General features: G+C 42.4%; 2 protein-coding genes across 3 annotated transcripts; one reads left to right on the top strand and one right to left on the bottom strand.

The window, feature by feature from the left end:
* Window positions 1–446: 446 nt before the first annotated feature.
* Window positions 447–9,374, bottom strand: ubl3b (ubiquitin-like 3b). 2 transcript variants are annotated; one of them, XM_075481606.1, is made up of 6 exons: window positions 9,220–9,374; window positions 8,576–8,686; window positions 4,821–4,929; window positions 4,187–4,273; window positions 2,188–2,265; window positions 447–1,929 (listed from the first exon to the last, which is right to left on the bottom strand). In XM_075481606.1, the coding sequence occupies exons 2-6, from the start codon at window positions 8,600–8,602 to the stop codon at window positions 1,877–1,879; spliced, it is 354 nt and encodes a 117-aa protein (XP_075337721.1). In that variant the 5' UTR covers window positions 8,603–8,686; window positions 9,220–9,374; the 3' UTR covers window positions 447–1,876. The 2 variants fall into 2 exon arrangements, with proteins under 2 accessions (XP_075337721.1, XP_075337720.1); XM_075481605.1 differs by lacking the exons at window positions 8,576–8,686; window positions 9,220–9,374 and adding an exon at window positions 5,062–5,345.
* A 4,812-nt stretch (window positions 9,375–14,186) lies between these two features.
* Window positions 14,187–18,375, top strand: foxo4 (forkhead box O4). Its single transcript, XM_075481604.1, has 2 exons — window positions 14,187–16,134; window positions 16,568–18,375. The coding sequence occupies exons 1-2, from the start codon at window positions 15,697–15,699 to the stop codon at window positions 18,035–18,037; spliced, it is 1,908 nt and encodes a 635-aa protein (XP_075337719.1). The 5' UTR covers window positions 14,187–15,696; the 3' UTR covers window positions 18,038–18,375.

The following is an 18,375-nucleotide window of genomic DNA, read 5'->3' as shown; positions in this document are numbered from 1 at the left end:
GGATGCCCAAATGTCCCCACGCTGGGGTCAATAAAGTGTCACACAAAGAAGCTGTTCTTTGCGACGGCGATAAATGAGCGTACGTCCAGTTCATGAAACGATAAAACGGGAGTTTGAGAAGTAATTTGAATGCAGTTTTAATCTGAACCACAGCTTGTAATTTCCCCCTCAGGGATTAATAAAGTATATTTATTGATTGATTGAGATAAAACATCAACTGAATTGATCAATTATTCAACTATTATGATAACTTGTCATTTATTTACAGTTTACAGCTTTATGATATTGAATATTAGCTTTTATGGTCGATTTGATATCTAATCCAGAAGAAATGAGACTTAATGTGAACATTTCCAAAAAGATGAATTAACTGCTTTGACAGCTTGAATCAATAAAACGCGTCTTTGGTTGCAGTTTCAGAAACAATGAGTCTGAATAGAGACACGTTGCCTTGTGTAAAGATTTATTAATTTATAATACAAGCTTTTATGTAGATCACATTGCATTTTAGTTTTTACATTTATTCATACGGAGCTAAACTTCATAGTGACACTGACTGACAAAAACACAAACCAAAGGACACTCAATGGAAGGAATCGAAAGGTTTCCGACTGGTTCTGAAGAAGCCGCAGCCCATCAACGCTCCCGGTGCGCCACTTTTGTTTATTCTTTTAAAAAAAGAAACAACATGCCCTCACTGGTCATCATACAGTATGCCACGTGCATCACACACCCTCAGACACACTCGCACACAAACTCACCCTCACTAAAGTTCAACAAATACCTATACACGAGATAAAAATCGATATTTAAATTTCATTATTAATGATATTACTGAATTCCACGATAAAAGGCAAACAAGAAATAACAACAGCATCCAAATGACGAGGAGGTGAAACATCACCCAGCTTTTTTTTCCTTTTTTTTTTCCCTCTTCAACAGGAGACACGTCCTCTGCCTCGTTTCCAGCGTCCAATAGAGGAGGAGGGCGGGGATCTCACACCGGCGCCATTCCTCTCCCACCTTCCACCGCTTTGTCTGTCTGCGTTTAGCAGCTCCCGTCACAAGAGAACGTCGACAGTCTTGTTCGAACTCCGACAACATCTTTTCAAGCCTCCCGGGGGAGTCGGTTCCTCGTGGACCCGCAGGTGTTTCCACAGCTCTCGCAGTTAAAAGTCTTTCCTCTTTGGTCCACTGACAGAAACGAGCAGAGGCCACCGGCGCTGACACGGAGACAGAACGGTTCAGTTGGTGAGGCAGAAACAGTCTGTGAGGAGGACGACACGTTTTCTACCATTTCAGGTCCGTTTGTGTGATCAAACAAAACGAGCCGCGAGGGTAGAGAAGATGAAACACTATAAACACTTCCGAATTAAACTGGTTAAGTGCAATGAGAGGGTTAACACCTTTCAGTAAGACCAGGGAAAATGTCCATGTGACTAGTAGGGAAGGGTTAAAGCCCACAAATCCTTCACAGCACTTCTGTGTCCTTGAAGAATGATGAGTTCCTGCCTGGGTCTTTTTCACTACATGACAGCTTTTAAAGAACAGATCCATTAAAGAGTGAACGCTTTGTTGGATCTTCAAATAAAACGGAGTAACGGCAGCAAATTATGCCGCCAGAATAAAAGTTTGGAGGCCTGGAGTGAATATATTGGCTCAAAAAAAAAAAAAAAAAAAATAGAACTAAGGTTCAACCAAAGTGAATCAGGGCCCCAGATGGACTCCCTGCATTTTATTCCAGATCCACAGCTGATGTGACGGCCAGCAGGAGAAAATGGCGAAGGAGTGTGTGCACGTTTAGATATGTGTGTTATGTTTTGTTTGTGTGATGTCGGGGTTCGGGGGGGGGGGGGGGGTCGTCAATCCTGTTGCTTTACAAGAGGAGGCAGCAGTTGCTCTCTGTGGTTTTTTCTCTGTTTCTTTGACCTACAAAAGACAGGACAGCAGAGACATCAGGTGAGATAAAAGCACGAGCTGACGGGAGGCTGAAGCAGCTTCATACGGTCTGTGTGTGGGATGAGGAGAGGCTTTCTCTACAATGTGTGTGAAGAAAAATGTCCATAGTCACTGTTCTATTTAACAGAACATCAACACACTGCATCAGATAAAGTTCTCATTGAAGATATAACAGCCTCATTTTACTGCTAAATAACAATAAACAAAAATCAAAGAGCAGTTCCTCACCGTGAGAGTTGGGCTCCGGAAGAGTCTCCCTGGCAACCAAGTGCATGACCGTCGTTCGGCCCGGCGGAAGTTTTAGAGCTTTAAACATGAAATACACATCATGATGCATTACTGCTCAGAGCATTTCAACATATGATGATGTGGTGGCTACTCCAGTAAAAATCAAAGCGTGATTATTTAGACACAACTGTACTAATAAAGAAGCAAAGACACTGTAGTCAGACATATTCCACCACAGGAACTGACAATGGGAGACTTTATTTACGTTTAATGTTAAAGAAGAATGGGTTTTACATTTATTAATCTCTTTTCTTCGACTGTTTTAGTTGCATTTGTGCATTTCGACTCCTGATGGCGATGCAAACGAGCCGTCTCATATACGTTATTGGTATGATATTGTTTTGAGTCACAGCTCAGTTCAATCGATGGAAGCCCATAAGATGAGGGCTTTATAGTGCAGTCAGACCCAGATTCACTCGTTCATGTCGATACATGAAACGGGGAAAGCAACATTTGCTTTTAGTATCTGTGGTCCCGACAGTGTGATTCGATTCAGTTCAATAAAACTTTATTAATCCCTGAAGGGAAATTATATTGCTGCAGTGTAGATTAAATCAAAATACATTTCAAAATCAATAAAAAATAAACAAATAAAGCCTCTTTCAGACATGTCATCTTCATATATTTGAGCACCCTGGTCACATTTATCACTTCCTCGTGGCAGAACATTAACAGAGAGCCAACAAAAGAAAATGTGCTTTCCAGCAGATTCATGAATGAATAAGAGTCAAAACTATGGCTCGGTGGTTTTCCTGCCACTTTAACTACAGTTTTCTTTTTCCCCACAACAAAAACTTTACGAGTAAGAACCTGAAGAGGGCTCCGTATCACAACATCGGTTCAAGAAGGCCAAGCATTTATTTTGTCCACTGCCAGTATATGTTCCACACAACCACCAGTATGAATTGACATGGCAACACGATATGCTCCCGCAAGAAAACTCTGACCTCGTGCACAGAATGTCACTTGATCTGCTGTGAAATATGTGGTGGGTTTGCCTGAATAAAAGTCACGAGGAACATGAGCGAACCATGTCTAAAGAGCAAAAAGCCATGGCTTTAACGGACTGATGAAGCCGTTAACATTAGGCATCTCATGTCTGAACGAGGCTGAATATTGTTCACTTTTTTAAATAACCGAGCAGTAAAGGTTAAGCTCTCAGCCATGCTGAGTCCTGGTGAAGACAAACTTGAACACTAAAGCCGCCCGTCTGACAGAGTCAATGAGTGCAGGTGGGGGCCAGGTACAGGACACAGTTCAAGAGGTCAAAAGCTTAATGGGATTAGGTTGAATCAGAGGATCACATTCATTTGCTACTTAGTCTGCTTAGTTTAGACTCAACTAACTTCTTCAACTGTGACCCGTTTAAGCACAGGAAGACTGCTGCTGTCACTATGGCAACAGATGTGTTAATGTGGTCAAATCCAGGATCTGTGATTCTGAATTAGTTTGGAGTTAAGCTCGTTGAGTGAACTCACTGATCGAGGGCGTGTTTATCAAAGGTGAAGTAAACTTTTGTTGCCAACTGAGACAAAGATGTCTGCTGACAACAGACTGACTGTTGTTCAAACAATTCCTTCCTCTTTTTCAAAAGATAAATGTGCTCCTCAAACAGGCTTTGATGTAATCTACAATGCGGTAACAATCGCACAGTAAGAACATTAAACAGGGTGGTGGAGTTTAAAGAGCCGAGTCTGAAGGTTCAGCCTTGGCCTTGGGAGCAGAAAGCTAACAAATAGTTCTCTGTACAACGTGCACGCTGTGGAAACTTCACCTTTCTTTCAGCCACAGTTCACGGCCATAAGAAATTAATTAAATTACCTTTAGTTTGCAACAACTACACAAAACGCCAACGCAAACTGGGTGCACAACATGAAATTTTGTTTTAACTGAGTCGGGCAGATAAAGGAACCGTCAGTGCGATGGTGTGTGTTCTTACCTCCCAGGGTGACGTTGCCATGAAGGAAGCGCCCCTGGAAGATGAGGCGCAGTATACTGGGACTGCTCACCCGCTCTTCCTCCCATCCTGCATGAGAGGGGAGGAACACGAGCCCCACTTATTATGACCCTACTGCTTCTGGACTTTTTGTTTTTTTGCAGATATTTAAGAAAACAAAACAGTGAATGAGCCAATAGCAAAGTTTTAGATAAAAATCTAAAGTTTATTGGATACGTTCATGGTGAAAACTGTAACCTGGATTCATACAAAGGACATATTTCATCTTTACGTTTAGTGCCTAAAACCTATTTTTGCAACTAAAGAAATACAACTTATTGTCCTTTACTGTACAATGTAGTGTCCTGGTATATTGACTGGACCAGCTTTATTGATCAACTTCACAATTTAATACTATAATATTGCCCATCTGGTAGCTCTTGACTCCTCAAATTATCCTGTGTTCATTTTTACTTGAAAGACAAAGAAAAAAAAAAAACAGATAAAAGACAAATTAAGGAAAATTTAATTTATCAATCTAATTATTTGAAGAGGGTGCCCAAAGAACTGAATCAGGTGGGTCACTTAGTGGTTCAAATCTTTGAAAAAGTGAAAATATCCAGGTGATAAAATGTACCTGTTGGCCAGTTGTCAAACACATGCTTGGCGATGTCTGTGGCAGAGTCATTCGGGGAGAAAGTGAAGTCTTGTGTTTTGCCACTGACCAGGATAAGGCGGAGGGGCACCTAAAACAACAACAACAAAACCAAGCATGAAAATATCGGTCCGTAGAAATGTCGTACCGTCCAACTCAAACACGAGCTTCCTTTAAAATTCTCCTGAATCAGTCGTGGTGAAACTCCTTGGCTTCTTCTCACCTCTTCAGGCATGAGGTGACGCTCAGAGGGAGGAGAAGAGACAGGCATTCCAGTCTAATTAGATTTATCCACACCAGACCTCCACCCTTTGACTGGACGACTTCGTTCACCGAGGGCTTACAGTGGAGTGAGCCCCTGTTGCCAGAGACAACAACAGATAAGGGTGGGGTTGAGGGGGAGAACACTGGCCCTTTAGTTCCAGGGTGCTGCTGCTCCTCTCCGGGCTGTTTGTCTAATGCGATAACCCCAGGTGTCCCAGACAGCTCTGGGCCATGTTATTAAATTTACATGGCCAGTGCGTAGCCCCAAGGGGGGACTGTGCATGCGTGTGGGAGGGTTTCAATAAGTGGGGCTCCCTCCAAAATGTACCCTCTGGGCAGCTACACAAACCAATCCATAAATGAGTAAAAGGAGGAGCTACTCGTTCAAGATGAGGCCCGAAATATTCCACCAACATCAGGAAATGCACATGTGACACTGTGCACACTAAACCAAAATATTTTTTTTTAAAAAGACCACAACCTTTTGTTGTAAAAAGTGCAAATAACAACCGAGCTAAAAACACCGCAGTTTTATCTATGGTCGTCACATTTAGTTTCATTACAAAGATTAATTTAATTAATCTATAAATCTTATTATTTTTGTGTTATTCTATAACACATAATTTAAATAATTCAAAGGGTCTCAGATCACAGAGTTTGTACGTTTATATTGATCGCCGTGTAATATCGCAGATTTTTTTGGGATTTAATTCCTTTAAAAAGTGAGAGAATAAGCCACATCTTTAACATTACAACCAGGATATTTATGTGCTAATTTCCTAACCTCAGAACAACCGAACAAAGATATCTCTCTTGCAACATGACGAAGCATCACCGGGGAAAACACCAAGCAGATTTCTCTGGATCCCAGGCGTCGGACAGCAACTCAGGACCAAAAATATCTCGAAATTTAAAGAACTTCACACTCAGCTCAAAGTCTAAAATTGGATCGACGAACACTAAACAAGCAGGCTGATACACTGTATTATCGCTGGTACATAACCATTCAATAGTCATAACATCATGACTGTGTATGAGAGGTGTTCTTTAGGTTAATTATGTTTTAAAATAACTTACTAATATTTTAATATATCTGAGCTCCTGAAGTTAAATGACAGGGTGTAACTCTTCCAAAAGCCGTAAACCTATATGTGGTGCATCAAGTTCCTGCTCATAGATATTAGACAGTCAGTAAGTAATTTACTGATTTTTATATCAATTTTCCCACCTGCTATTCTTAGCACTGCATGTAGGGTCAGAATTAAAACTCTGACCACCCCCCCCCCCCCCCCCCAAAATGACATTTACAAAGGTGGTGCTTGAACTTGCTTTGCTCCATAAACCACCGAGGAGAGAACAAAGAGACTTAACCAATGAGGTGTGACGTCAGGGAGGGTCAACCTAGCTCTCTGATCTGTTTACAAATAAAATCCCCCACCCCCGCCCCGCCCTTGGTGGTCCACTGGCCTCCCCCTCCTCCCTATGAACTAAATAACCTCAATGTGGGGTTGCATCCTCATGTCATCCTTACTGGGCTTTGTTACCATTCCTTTCATCCCCAACAAAATAAAAACAAAGTCGAATCTGCCTCGCTGCCCACAGCAACATCCTACATCCCAAACATCCTCGAGCCCTCCAATCAAAATTGGACTTTAAACCTAAACACTGTTTTGAACCTGGACCCTTTGAGGGGTTAACGGGGCTTCCAGAAGCTTAGCCAAGCTTGATGTTTGTCAAGCTTCCTAAAAACATTGCCAGCAAACAAACTTTTGTGATGTTTTCTTAATGAAACTGTTATCTAATTTGAGAAATCTCTTAAAATACTAAAAGCATCCATCACATTTAACAAGAACTCCATGTAGTGTCTTATAATTAACACAAAAAAATAAATTAAATTTATAACTAAACAAATACACAAAAGCTGCATATGTTCATGTTGGGAAGAAAGAATCAGAAAATTGAATCTGAAGAACACGATACAGAAAGTTGACATCAAGGTTTGTCGAACAGAGCAGCTTTAAATTTGATCGTTTCTTTTTAAATAATGGATAACCAGACCTTTGAGTGGGCTGACCATAGATAGAGAAAAAAAATCCTTATCTGGTCTGCTTTTTCTTAAAATGAATCACAAATGTCTTTCGTGGCACTAAAATTAGGATGTGTGGAGGTAAAATAATGTGAAAACTTGTTTTGGGTGGGGAAAATGCAACGAAGTCCCTGCAAATTTTGTCAACCTATTCTTTTTTGTAGATCTTTACAACCAAAAGATTCACTAAAAACGTGAAATAATCGAGGTGTGGGCTAAAACTTGGGAGTTTGCCATTTCACTCTGACAATGTTTAGACGCAAATAGCAGAAAAGGATGAAACTGGCCAATGAAGATAAGTACCAAACCAGAGAGCCGGTGGGCTACCTTGTTTAAAAGTTGCTGTTCGCACTCTCATTGGGAGATGTTCCACCGGAGAAGTGATACTCCAGGGTGGCATCTCTGCGACGCTCTCAGAGAACACAAGGTGTGCCGCAAAACAACACGCTATCTACAATATCAAATAGTGAGTGGAATATTAGATATGTGGCGACAGAAAAGAGTGTGAAGCAGTAACTTGTATGAGTGCGCACAGTTGCTCTGGAATATTTTCTGCTCTGTTGAAGGATGAACACAATCGTTGAATTTCCAGACTTATTCCTAGATATCCGCCAGGAAAGTCTCAGAGATGTAAAAAGTGACTGTCTCAGACATTTGCATTGTTAAATGTAGCCAATCTGGATTATATTCACGTGTTAAAAAAAAAAAAAAAAGAAGGCTTTAGAATACCAAATACTTTGCCTGCTAAACCTGTGGCACATTGTCAAGCTGTCATTACAGTAAGCTGTCAGTTTGTGAGCCACATGGCAGGAAAATTACCAATGCCCTCCATTGTTTTCTCTTTTAAATACATCTAATACAACTTACTGTAATGAATTTATATTCTTAACTTTGTTTATTGGCAAAATCCTGTTTTATTTAGGCCTCGGACTATTTCAAGTGACTTACCAAGCACCAACTCTACTTGTTACGGCTTCACAAATACTAGCGTTGTCCATTCTTATGGATGAAATGGGGGGGCAAGACATAAAGAGGGTGCATCAATTGGCATCTAAACCTTGAAAGGAAAGTAGGCCAACGTTTTAACTGAGATTAGACAGATGGCGTTCACAGGAACAGCCGTCACGATCCCAGCTAAGTGTTTGTAGACGTTGACTAATCCATAACCCCCCCCTTATCCAGCTCCCACCAAAACCCAAACACTTAAATTATCTTAACCTAAGCAAAACGTTGATGTGAAGTTTTAATCACCATTATAATCGCATATATTAATCCTCTAGGTTAATCATGAAGCAGCAGTAAGTGTGATGTCTAAATCAGAAACAACACATGAGTGAACAGATTATCACCTTTGCTCCATAATGTTACTGTACAAGTGGCAGCTCACCATATCAAGATCCCTCTGGGTGGTCATAGCTCAGCGAGGAGGAAGGCCGTGGACGTGGAGCCAAGAGGACAAGACTGGTGTGCTTCAGCTGCTGGAGACGGGGCCAGAGCCCTGACACAAACAACACCAACACTGTGAGGCTGATGCCCACAGCCTGGCACCAAAACAGCACAGCTCTCAAGCTGGTACATCGAGTTAGCATGTTGCTAGTACCAAAGCTAACACCTCAACATTAACAGTACAATATGATTCATTAATTGAAATAGCGCAAGCGTTGAGCAAGCAACACTGAATGCTTTAGCAAAATAAAATGTCCAACTTTTAAGATAAATGACGTCCCTGAACAGTTAACCTTACCTTAAGCTAGCTATGGTAACAGGCTAACGTTTCTTACTCACATAGATTCAACTACAGCGTATTTCTGTACTTAAATTAATTTAGCAGTTCAAGTTGTTAAGTTGTTCGAAGATGCATCTTGTATGTGTACACCAATTGGCGAGGAGTTTCCTCCTAATTAATGCCGAGTGCAAATGGAGCAGGCTTGTGCTAAGGCTAACATTAGCTGAGGCGTTAGCTTAGCTTTTACTGAAGCTATTGCTCGCTAACTAAATGTTAAACGGCTATTTTTTACCAATTGACCTCACCTGCATCTGATAACTGCGATGAAATTTCGCATTCAGTTGAGTTGACGAATCAGTACAGAGCGCTTTTCATGGGGAAAATTTCGAGTGTAGATGCCTGTAGCTATGGTTGACTCGGGCTGTCGGAGGCTAATGTTACGAGAAGACGCCGGATGTCAGCTGGTTGTAAACACAACAGCCACAATGGCTACTGGGAGTTGAAGTCCTGACCGGGAAAGAGCCGCACTGTGACGCTGATATTTAACACCCTGGAGAAACCTCCATATTTCATGGTGTGCTGGATTCCTAGTAGTAAGCTTATATTTGCAACAGAGATAGAGGTTTACCAGGTAAGAGTGTTAATGGTAAAAACACTTGTATTAAACATCCGTAGTGCAGGTTTCAATCATCCCCAGGGATAAACATTTGGACTTATTCCTGGCCATCAGGATACTACCTTCTCCCAGAAACAATCACATCGTCTTCATCATAAGTTTGCTCAGCTGCCATGAAGATAATCTCCATGACAACCTGTGTTGTGCAAGCTCAGATTTCACAAGAACAAGATGAAAGATCAGTTCATCTGTGTGAACTGATCTTTCACCATTTAAAAATGTGAACCAAGTTCACAGTCCCAAAATGAACTAGTTAGTTTTAATTTCTCTCTTTTTTTAAGAATTCTCGTTATAAGTTCAAGGTGTTATGGTGTGCTTTGAAGTACTGGAATATGTACGCATTTCTCTGCTTTTATAGATTTTTACATCAAACTATAAAGATACTCTAAATCAAATTGTGATTTTAACATATTAGCCCAGTGACAAACACTTCAGCTTAACAGTTAACATCACACTAGGGCAGCTTCACCAGCAAGTGGAAAAACAATGTTAATGTAAAAAAGATAAAGCTTTTTATAAGATAAAGTGTAGACTTCTTTCTGGTATAACCACATAGACCTCATTACTTGGTGGTGGACTGCAACTTGTGTATCATACTTGTATTTTCTTTGCAGGTGCTTTTTAACCAGAGGAAATAAATAAAAATACTGTTTCAGTGCAGATTGAAAAGTTTTCAGACTCACTGATAAAACAGGTTGTTTTATTGGTTGAGTATCTAGTTATTCGTGGAAAATCAAAAACCTTCTACATAAGTATTCAGACTCTTCATTCGGTATTTGTTTAAAGACTCCTTGGCAGAATAGGCAGCGTCAAGTCTTATTAGTGATCCTGAGATCCTGGCACATGTTTCTGTGGATGTTTCTCCCGTTTTTCTTGGCAGAAATGTTCGAACTCTCTCAGGTTGGACGATGAGCATCACTTCACAGCCATTTTCATACCTCTCCAGAGATGTTCTGAGTTAGGGTCCAGACTTCGCCAGAGATTATGAGCAGTGTGGAAAAAGATTTTCACTCATTGAATAAAATTTTCTTCTTCTTTATCCTGATTTATCTCCCTGCTCATTCAGATGAAAATCATTTCCACAGATTTTTGTCGCTATCACCAGCTTTGACCGTAGAGATGGTACTTAGTCACTGATGTACTTTCTTTCAGTTTTGGTACTTGAGAGATTTTTCTCTAATAATACAACACAAAATTCTCATTTCAATGTTTATTCACACTTATAGCAACATTTCCCCTGTAGTATATCAGTTTGTAATTTTGAATCATAACTTTACAATTTGCTCAAGTTACATTTTTTGTTTGTTTACCTACTTAACACACTCATCCATTCATCCATCCATGAGGTGATGTGCAGGTGCCATTTGGCAAATTTTCATCCGATAGTCTTGTGCCTTTCAGTGAGGAATAGCTTCCCCCTTTCCACTAAAACACACGGGCCCGATTGGTGGAGCGCTGGACTGATGGTTGTCTTTCCATAAGATTCTCCCATCTACACAAATTAACCCTGGATCTTATTGGCTTGTTGATAATCTGGCTGACCGAGGCCTTTCATCCCCAAATGACTAATTTTGGCTTAGCAGCCATGTAAAGTCTGCTGGTGGTTCAAAACGTCTTCCATTTCAGTATGAAGGAGTTAACTATCTTATATCCCCACCAACCTCTGTGTCTTTACACAATCCTGGCATGTAAACCTTGGAAAAGTTCTTTCAACCTCATAGCTAATTCTTTTAATTTACCTACTTGTTAAATCCAGTTATCCACAGGTGGCAAATTAAGAAAACATGCCCCAGATGATTGTAGGATAAATTACAACTATCCAACTCCGTTTTATTAATCATACCCCAAAACATTTTGTATTTGCAAATTAACTAAAGGCTTACTCTTCACTTAAAGCAATCTGACAAAGGTGTTATTATTGTATTATGAGTCACAAAAGTTATTCTTAAACAATTAAGAATTAACAGCAGGGAGTTAGTTAACTCTGAGTAGGAACATCAGATCTGATGAGGGCATGCTGTGCAAAACTCACTTTTTCATTGTTTTTTAAAGCATCTTGTGTAAAATATCTGGTTTAGTGATCTGAGGGTACCTTTTGTGGGGTATTTGAACAGTGTGATGAATCAATGTAGAAGTTATCTGCATCCAACTGCATCAGTTTTCACTTTAAGAATAAAAAGGACTTAAATCAGTGGAACCAGTAAAAAACTGTATCAGCACAATTAACATTTTAGCAAATATATGATGTTTAGAGAAAATATCCCTAAGGTTCAATTTGCTTTCATACTTTTTTAAACTGTGAAGCTTCCTGATAAACCAGGCGATTACATTTTAGGCTACTGACTACCATAGTGGGCCGTGTGATTTAAATAAATATGGATGAAATAAGACCAGGACAGGAAAAGTTTTTCTGACCCCTTTCATCTGCAGGTCCAGGTCCTCTTTGCTGCTTCCAGATTTTTGTATCAAACCTTATCAAGTCAGTTTAAACAGCTGAATTACAATTGATTTAGCACTTCAGCAGTGTGTGTTTAAGTGGATTGAAATAGATCACAGCGTTTCATCATGATCCTAAAAGCCTCTCGTGTTTGTCCAAGAATAAGTTCCATGCACTCAGTGGGTAAATTATCCATGCTTACATTGATCCAGCTTGTGAGTTGTGAAGGGAAAAGCTAATCACCATATCAGAAAGCTATAAAACTGCGGTGGGTCCTGCTCTGCTGTATTTCTGCTGAATGTTGATGCCACAGCATGTACAGTTAAATGAGTAATAGTAGAGCTACAGGCAAACTGGCTCCGCACCTGGCAATCAGACACCTGGAGCCACTGAGGCATTTTACACAGGAAACCTCGCACCAGGCTCTTCCCAGTCATGACTCAGCGAATGAGGAGGGGCGCAGGTTTAAAAACAAACATTGAAGATGGAGATTAGGTGCAGTTTCGGTCGGGTGTGTTACCTTTTATCACAATGAGCAGGAAGACACACAGGTTTTCAGAATGAAATGGAATTACCAGACAAAAGCTACGCGGCGGTTAGAGCACAAACAGTGTAACCAATCTAGTGTTAGTTACAAATGGTGGAGTTAACTACAGCAGCCACATCCTGATTTACATTTTACTGTTCATTACTCTTCTAACATGCAAAGGCCCAACCAGCAAAATACCAACACAGCAAGCCATTGAAGGCTGTACAATCCCAGAAAAACTGGTGTTTTTCCACTGACAAGAAAAAACATGAACCAAGCCAAGTTTAAGCCTTTCAGTTTTTTCACCAAAATGCGTGCATCGTCAAAAAAATCTCAAGCCAACTCTTTTTATATGAGCAACTTCATTAAATCTGTTTTAAGATACACGTCGACTGTGAGAGTTTTCCAGTCTTTTATGAATTAAAAATGTGACTACGGTCAAACTTTTAACTGTGTGTGTGCAGTTACCAGCTTTTTAAGAGATTTTTAACCGAACGTTAACGTCCTCGTCTCTAGAACTGGCTCTCTGATGACCTGCTGAACACTGTGAGATGCATTTGAAAGCTTTTAAGAGCTAGGATTATGTGGTCTCACATACTGTTCCCAAGGTCAAGACCGGACTTCCATGACTAAATTATAAAACATGTCCATCTACTGGGGAGAAACTGGATTACCAACAAGGGAAATAACCTGCAAGCCCGAAAGGCCCCAAGGTCACAGAGTATGACTTACTTACGCAATGAGCATCTGGTGTGCCGGTGGTTAAGACATTTACTTAAAACATCCTCACTCTTGTCTGGGAACTTTGTACTTCCTGTCAACAACATAGTCAAAAGCAAATGTAAAAAAAAATTGATATACAAAATTTACAGTGAAGTGCAAGAATTAGCAAAACGTATTTAAGTATTTGGTTGTTTCTTGTCGTATATAAGTTGAAATTTAGGGCAATATACAGAAGTGAATTTATTTATCAAATGTTTCCCTTTGCATTGTCAAACGACGTGAAGGGTTACAGAAATATGATCCTGAAAGAATAGGAAAGTAAATAAGAAAATGCAAAGAGAAATTAATAAAAAAAAAACGATACACTTAACATCTTCACTCTTTGTTTGTTTATCTCTGAACATGTTTAACATTTTCATTAAAAAAAGTGTTTATTTTTGTGCTACTGTACTTTTTTTGTCTGTTAACCTATACCTTTTAATTCAGTTTTACACAATATAATTGATTTGTCTGTTATTTGTGTTTGTGCTTTCATTTTTTATTGACTTATCTATTCTTTAAAGTATTACTCTGTATATTTCCTAATTTATTTTCATACTCTACACGGGAAAATATATATTTTTTTGGTACATCCCACATTGAGCCTTCCAGTATGTTCACATTAGTTCAAAAACATTTTAAAAATATTATAAAAACAAACATTTTTTTTTAGTCTTGGGGTCGAGGACCAGTCTTATCTCTTTAATAACCAGTAATACTTTAAATGGACTAAGTCTACTTAGCACTCTTTCATAAACAGTTACATAATGCAGGTACATGTTGTTACCATGAGACGCTGTTTACGTCTGCTCTGTCTGTCACATGAGTGACTCAGTTTCCCAGAGTTCCGTTCCACGCAGGCGCAGACCGCGTTGCCTGACAGTGGTAAACAGACGTCAGAAGGGAGTCTTCGCCTCGAGTCAAAACAAAACAAAGCAAAACAAGTCAAAAAGAGGGTGAAGAAGCGATTTTTTGGACCGCCACGAGGATGGGAAGTTTAACAAAAGTCGTTGCTGATTAGAAACGTCAACTTTGAGGAAGTTATCTGAGGCTTTTCGCGGACTTTTTCACGGATTGTAAACTCTGTAGTAGCTGGAGCTTAAGCAGCTAACGTTACGGTGGCTATCGTGCTGATTTCAAAGTGCGGAGAGTGGGAGCCCACAGACCTCGGAGCGACCCAGCATCACGCAGCACCCGGGAACAGACGAAGACGTGCGTTCACCGAGCCCGCGGGGCGAAGATCGGCCGCGATCCGGGCATCGCTCGAGAGGGTTTTGTAAGCGCTTCTTCGAGCATCGTGTGCCGCGGCAGGAGTGTGGAGAAACATGGCAGATGGTGACATGCGCCTGTCCGTAATGTGGCGGATCGTGCAGACCTGAGGCACCGACTTTACTTACCGCATTTCTATCCTCTTCACTTTTTTTTTAGTACCGTAAACACTATAAAGCGGTCGCTAGAAGCGCTTTATCTGTCTTCTTCGCTTTTCTTAAAGTTAGTTTATTCAGCAGCCGGCCGCCAGCGTCTCCTAACTGTTTCCATACTTCGAGGCAGCACAAACCGGCTACTCGGACAGTCAGCGGCCGGACATTTTCACTCACAACTCGAGTTTAACCGCATTGGCTTGTGACTGCATGGGGATTATTGTGTGACTTTTTTTTCTGCTTCAAAGAAAGACTTGGCTCGGTTTTTTATTTGTCCTGTGGCGAGCTTGTTGTTGTTTACAAGTGCCTCAGAAGCTCCTTTGTAACAGTAGTCGGCTAATCCCCGCACGAGTCATAGTTTTACGGTAAAACACCCGGTGTGTTGACAAATCTGGTACGAAATTATTCCGTATTTTGATTCATTCATAAAATATTATCTTGCTCATTTTATGAGACATTGAAAACGCACCTTTACCCTTTAATTAAACGATAATAGGTTGCTTATCATTAGGAATGGCATTAATTTGTATTCATGTGCAGTTAAGATTTTTTAAATTAATTTCTAGATGAGCCAGAACCTCTGTAGATCCAGATGTTTTGGTGCTCACTGCCACTCCGCCACTTTTGTTTTTATTTCATTCAAACAAAGGGACTCCCGTCGCAGCCCTCCTTCACTCTATACAAATCGGAAGGTTTATGATAGTTACTATTAAAGAGATTATTTGGGTTCCCTAATCTCCAATCTGAGGATTAACCGAGGCCATTGGTGTGTCCAGATTATTGCGTCTCTTTTCAAGGCCCCTCTGTTGACACCCCCGCCGTGGCTCAGGCGCATTGTTTTTGTGTCCGAGTCTTAGAAAGTTTTAAGCGAATCGTAGTTGGACCAACTTTTAAACTTTACTTTTAAATGTTTTAAGAGAAAGACAACTTTGTCTAAAGAAGTTCAGAGAAACCGCCATGGAGGAGTCATCCATGCCCCCCATTGACCCAGATTTCGAGCCGCAGAGCAGACCCCGCTCCTGCACATGGCCGCTCCCGAGACCCGACATCTCGGTTGTCAAACAGGAGGGGGCGGACGGCACAGAGTCCGCCGCCGGCACCCCGCCCGCCGACGAGGACAAGCCCGAGCCGCAGCAAATCACGTCCGAGCCCGAGAAAGCGGCGGCGGTCGAGGGCGGGGTCGTGGCCGGCGTGGGCGGAGCCAACGCAACGCCCCGCAAAGGATCTTCCAGACGTAACGCGTGGGGGAACCAGAGCTACGCTGATCTGATAAGCCAGGCCATCGAGAACTCTCCGGAGAAGAGGCTGACCCTGGCTCAGATCTACGAGTGGATGGTGAAAACAGTGCCTTACTTCAGAGATAAAGGAGACAGCAACAGCTCAGCTGGCTGGAAGGTGAGCGCCTCATTTTAACGGTCACCATGGAAACAAGAATATTTCAAACTTTCTGTGTGACGTTATAAAGATTTAGATGTTAAAATAACCTCCATAAAGTGTCTGGGGAGGCATTATAACTAATTTTCACACTGATACACATCATTATTATTGTTATTATTATTATGCACATTTTCTTCAATAACAAACATTAATATTATACACAGAAATAAGTAGAAAAAACCCCATAAATTTATACAATAATTGTAGTATATTTCTGGCTCTGCTGCTATGTTGTGACTCACAACTGTGACTCACACAGCTGGTAACAGGTTGTTAAGATGGAAGAGTTACTGTCAGGATTCTAAAAAAAAAAAAAAAAAGCAAAGCGTCCTGTAGTATAATTTAAACTTTGGTGTTTCATCTTCAAATGTTTGTTTCTTTTGGTTTTCAGAATTCAATTCGCCACAATTTATCACTCCACAACAAGTTCTTGAGAGTACACAATGAATCGACAGGAAAGAGCTCCTGGTGGATGCTCAACCCAGAGGGAGGGAAGACCGGAAAGGCTCCTCGCCGCCGCGCCGCCTCCATGGACAACAGCAGCAAGCTGCTGAAGAGCCGCATGAGGGCCAAGCAGACCAAGAAGGCGGCGGGAGCAAACGGCGCCGGAGGGGGGCTGCAGGGTGATGGCAGCACGGGTGCAGCAGGCGCAGACAGCCCTAACTCGTCCCAGCAGTTTCCTAAATGGGGGGTCAACAGCAGCAGCCCCTCGTCCCGTGGCAGCCTGGATGACTCTGACATGTGGACCACCTTCCGCCCCCGCACAAGCTCCAACGCCAGCACCCTGAGCGGGCGTCTGTCCCCCATCGCCCCAGGCCAGGAGGAGGATGATAACCTGCCGGAGGACGGGCTGTTGGGGAGATACGCCGCCAGCAGCATGACCCCCACCCTCACTGAGACCCTCATGGAGGAGCTGGATCTTATCGACAACCTCACCTTGATGACGGGGCAGCAGGGAGGGGCCAGTCCCAGCACAGCCCCACCAGCACCTCCCACTCCACTGCCTTCTGCCTCCACCCTGCTGCCCCGAGGCTCCAGCTTCCCCACCTTCCATCAGCTGCAGTCACCCAGCCTCCCGCAGGCCCCCTCCCACACCGGGACCCAGGCCTCCGTCTCTCTGTGCGGACCGAGCAGCAAAGAGCCGGCAACCTTCAGCAACTCCCTGTTCAACCACATGTCGAGCTCCGGCTCTCGTGGGGGCAGCCATTTCAGCCCCCACGTACCATCCAGCCTGGAGGCGCTGCTCACCTCCGACTCCCCCCCTCCGAGTGATATTTTGATGAGCCAGGTGGACTCCCTCATGTCCAGTCCCGGAAACGTGAGCCAGATGGGTTTGGGCTCATCTGTAGTGGGCGGGAGGCCCAAACCCAACCAGCTGCTGCTGGCTAAAGGGCTGGAGCCAAACACTGTGGCGCCGATGGCTCTGCAGCCTCAGATGCAGCAGCAGCAGCACCACCTGCACCACCACCACCACCACCAGCAGCAGCAGCAGCAGCAGCACCAGCATCACTCTCAGTTGGGTTTGGGGATGATTCTCTCCAATATGTCCCAGGACCCTCCACAGCTCTCCGCTCTCAAAGACCAGCACGCAGGATCCGTTGCCGCGGGCACAAACCTGTCCGGGATGAGTCAGTTTGGACATCCGTCCTGCTTCCCCACTGGTCAGGACCGGCTTCCCACAGACTTGGACATAGACATGTTCACCGAAAACCTGGATTGTGATGTGGACTACATTATCAACAGTGACCTCATGGACGATGATGGCATTGATTTCAACTTTGACCCCATACTGCCTGGAGGTCAAGGCTATGCAGGGCCCGCCACTACACAGGGCTCCGCTCACACCTGGGTGCCCAGCTAATTCTCCAGCTCAACACGCAGACTTAGCCAGGTACACCGCCTTCTGCTCCTGTTCCCCACCTCACACACAGTGTAATGATGAACGAAAACACATTTAATTCACAGTGAAAACAAAGGAAAGATTGTGACAAGATGAATGACTAAAGTGAAATAAGTCTGTTGAAAATGTGTCAAGTTTAAATACTTCTAGCTTCCAGCCTCCATGACATGCTCCTTCTTCTTCTCTCTGTTTTGCATCATCGTAGCTGGCTAAATTTTTGTCGTTTTGGGCAGCGCAACATGTTAAAGATGTGTGAATGTATCACTCTGTTTTCCCGGAAGCTGCTCTTTTTCGAACGG

The sequence above is a fragment of the Odontesthes bonariensis genome, chromosome 13 (genome assembly GCF_027942865.1).
Source record: "Odontesthes bonariensis isolate fOdoBon6 chromosome 13, fOdoBon6.hap1, whole genome shotgun sequence".
Taxonomy (NCBI): domain Eukaryota; kingdom Metazoa; phylum Chordata; class Actinopteri; order Atheriniformes; family Atherinopsidae; genus Odontesthes; species Odontesthes bonariensis.
The sequence above is the reverse complement of the archived record's forward strand: the minus strand, read 5'-3'. Positions and strand labels throughout refer to the sequence as shown.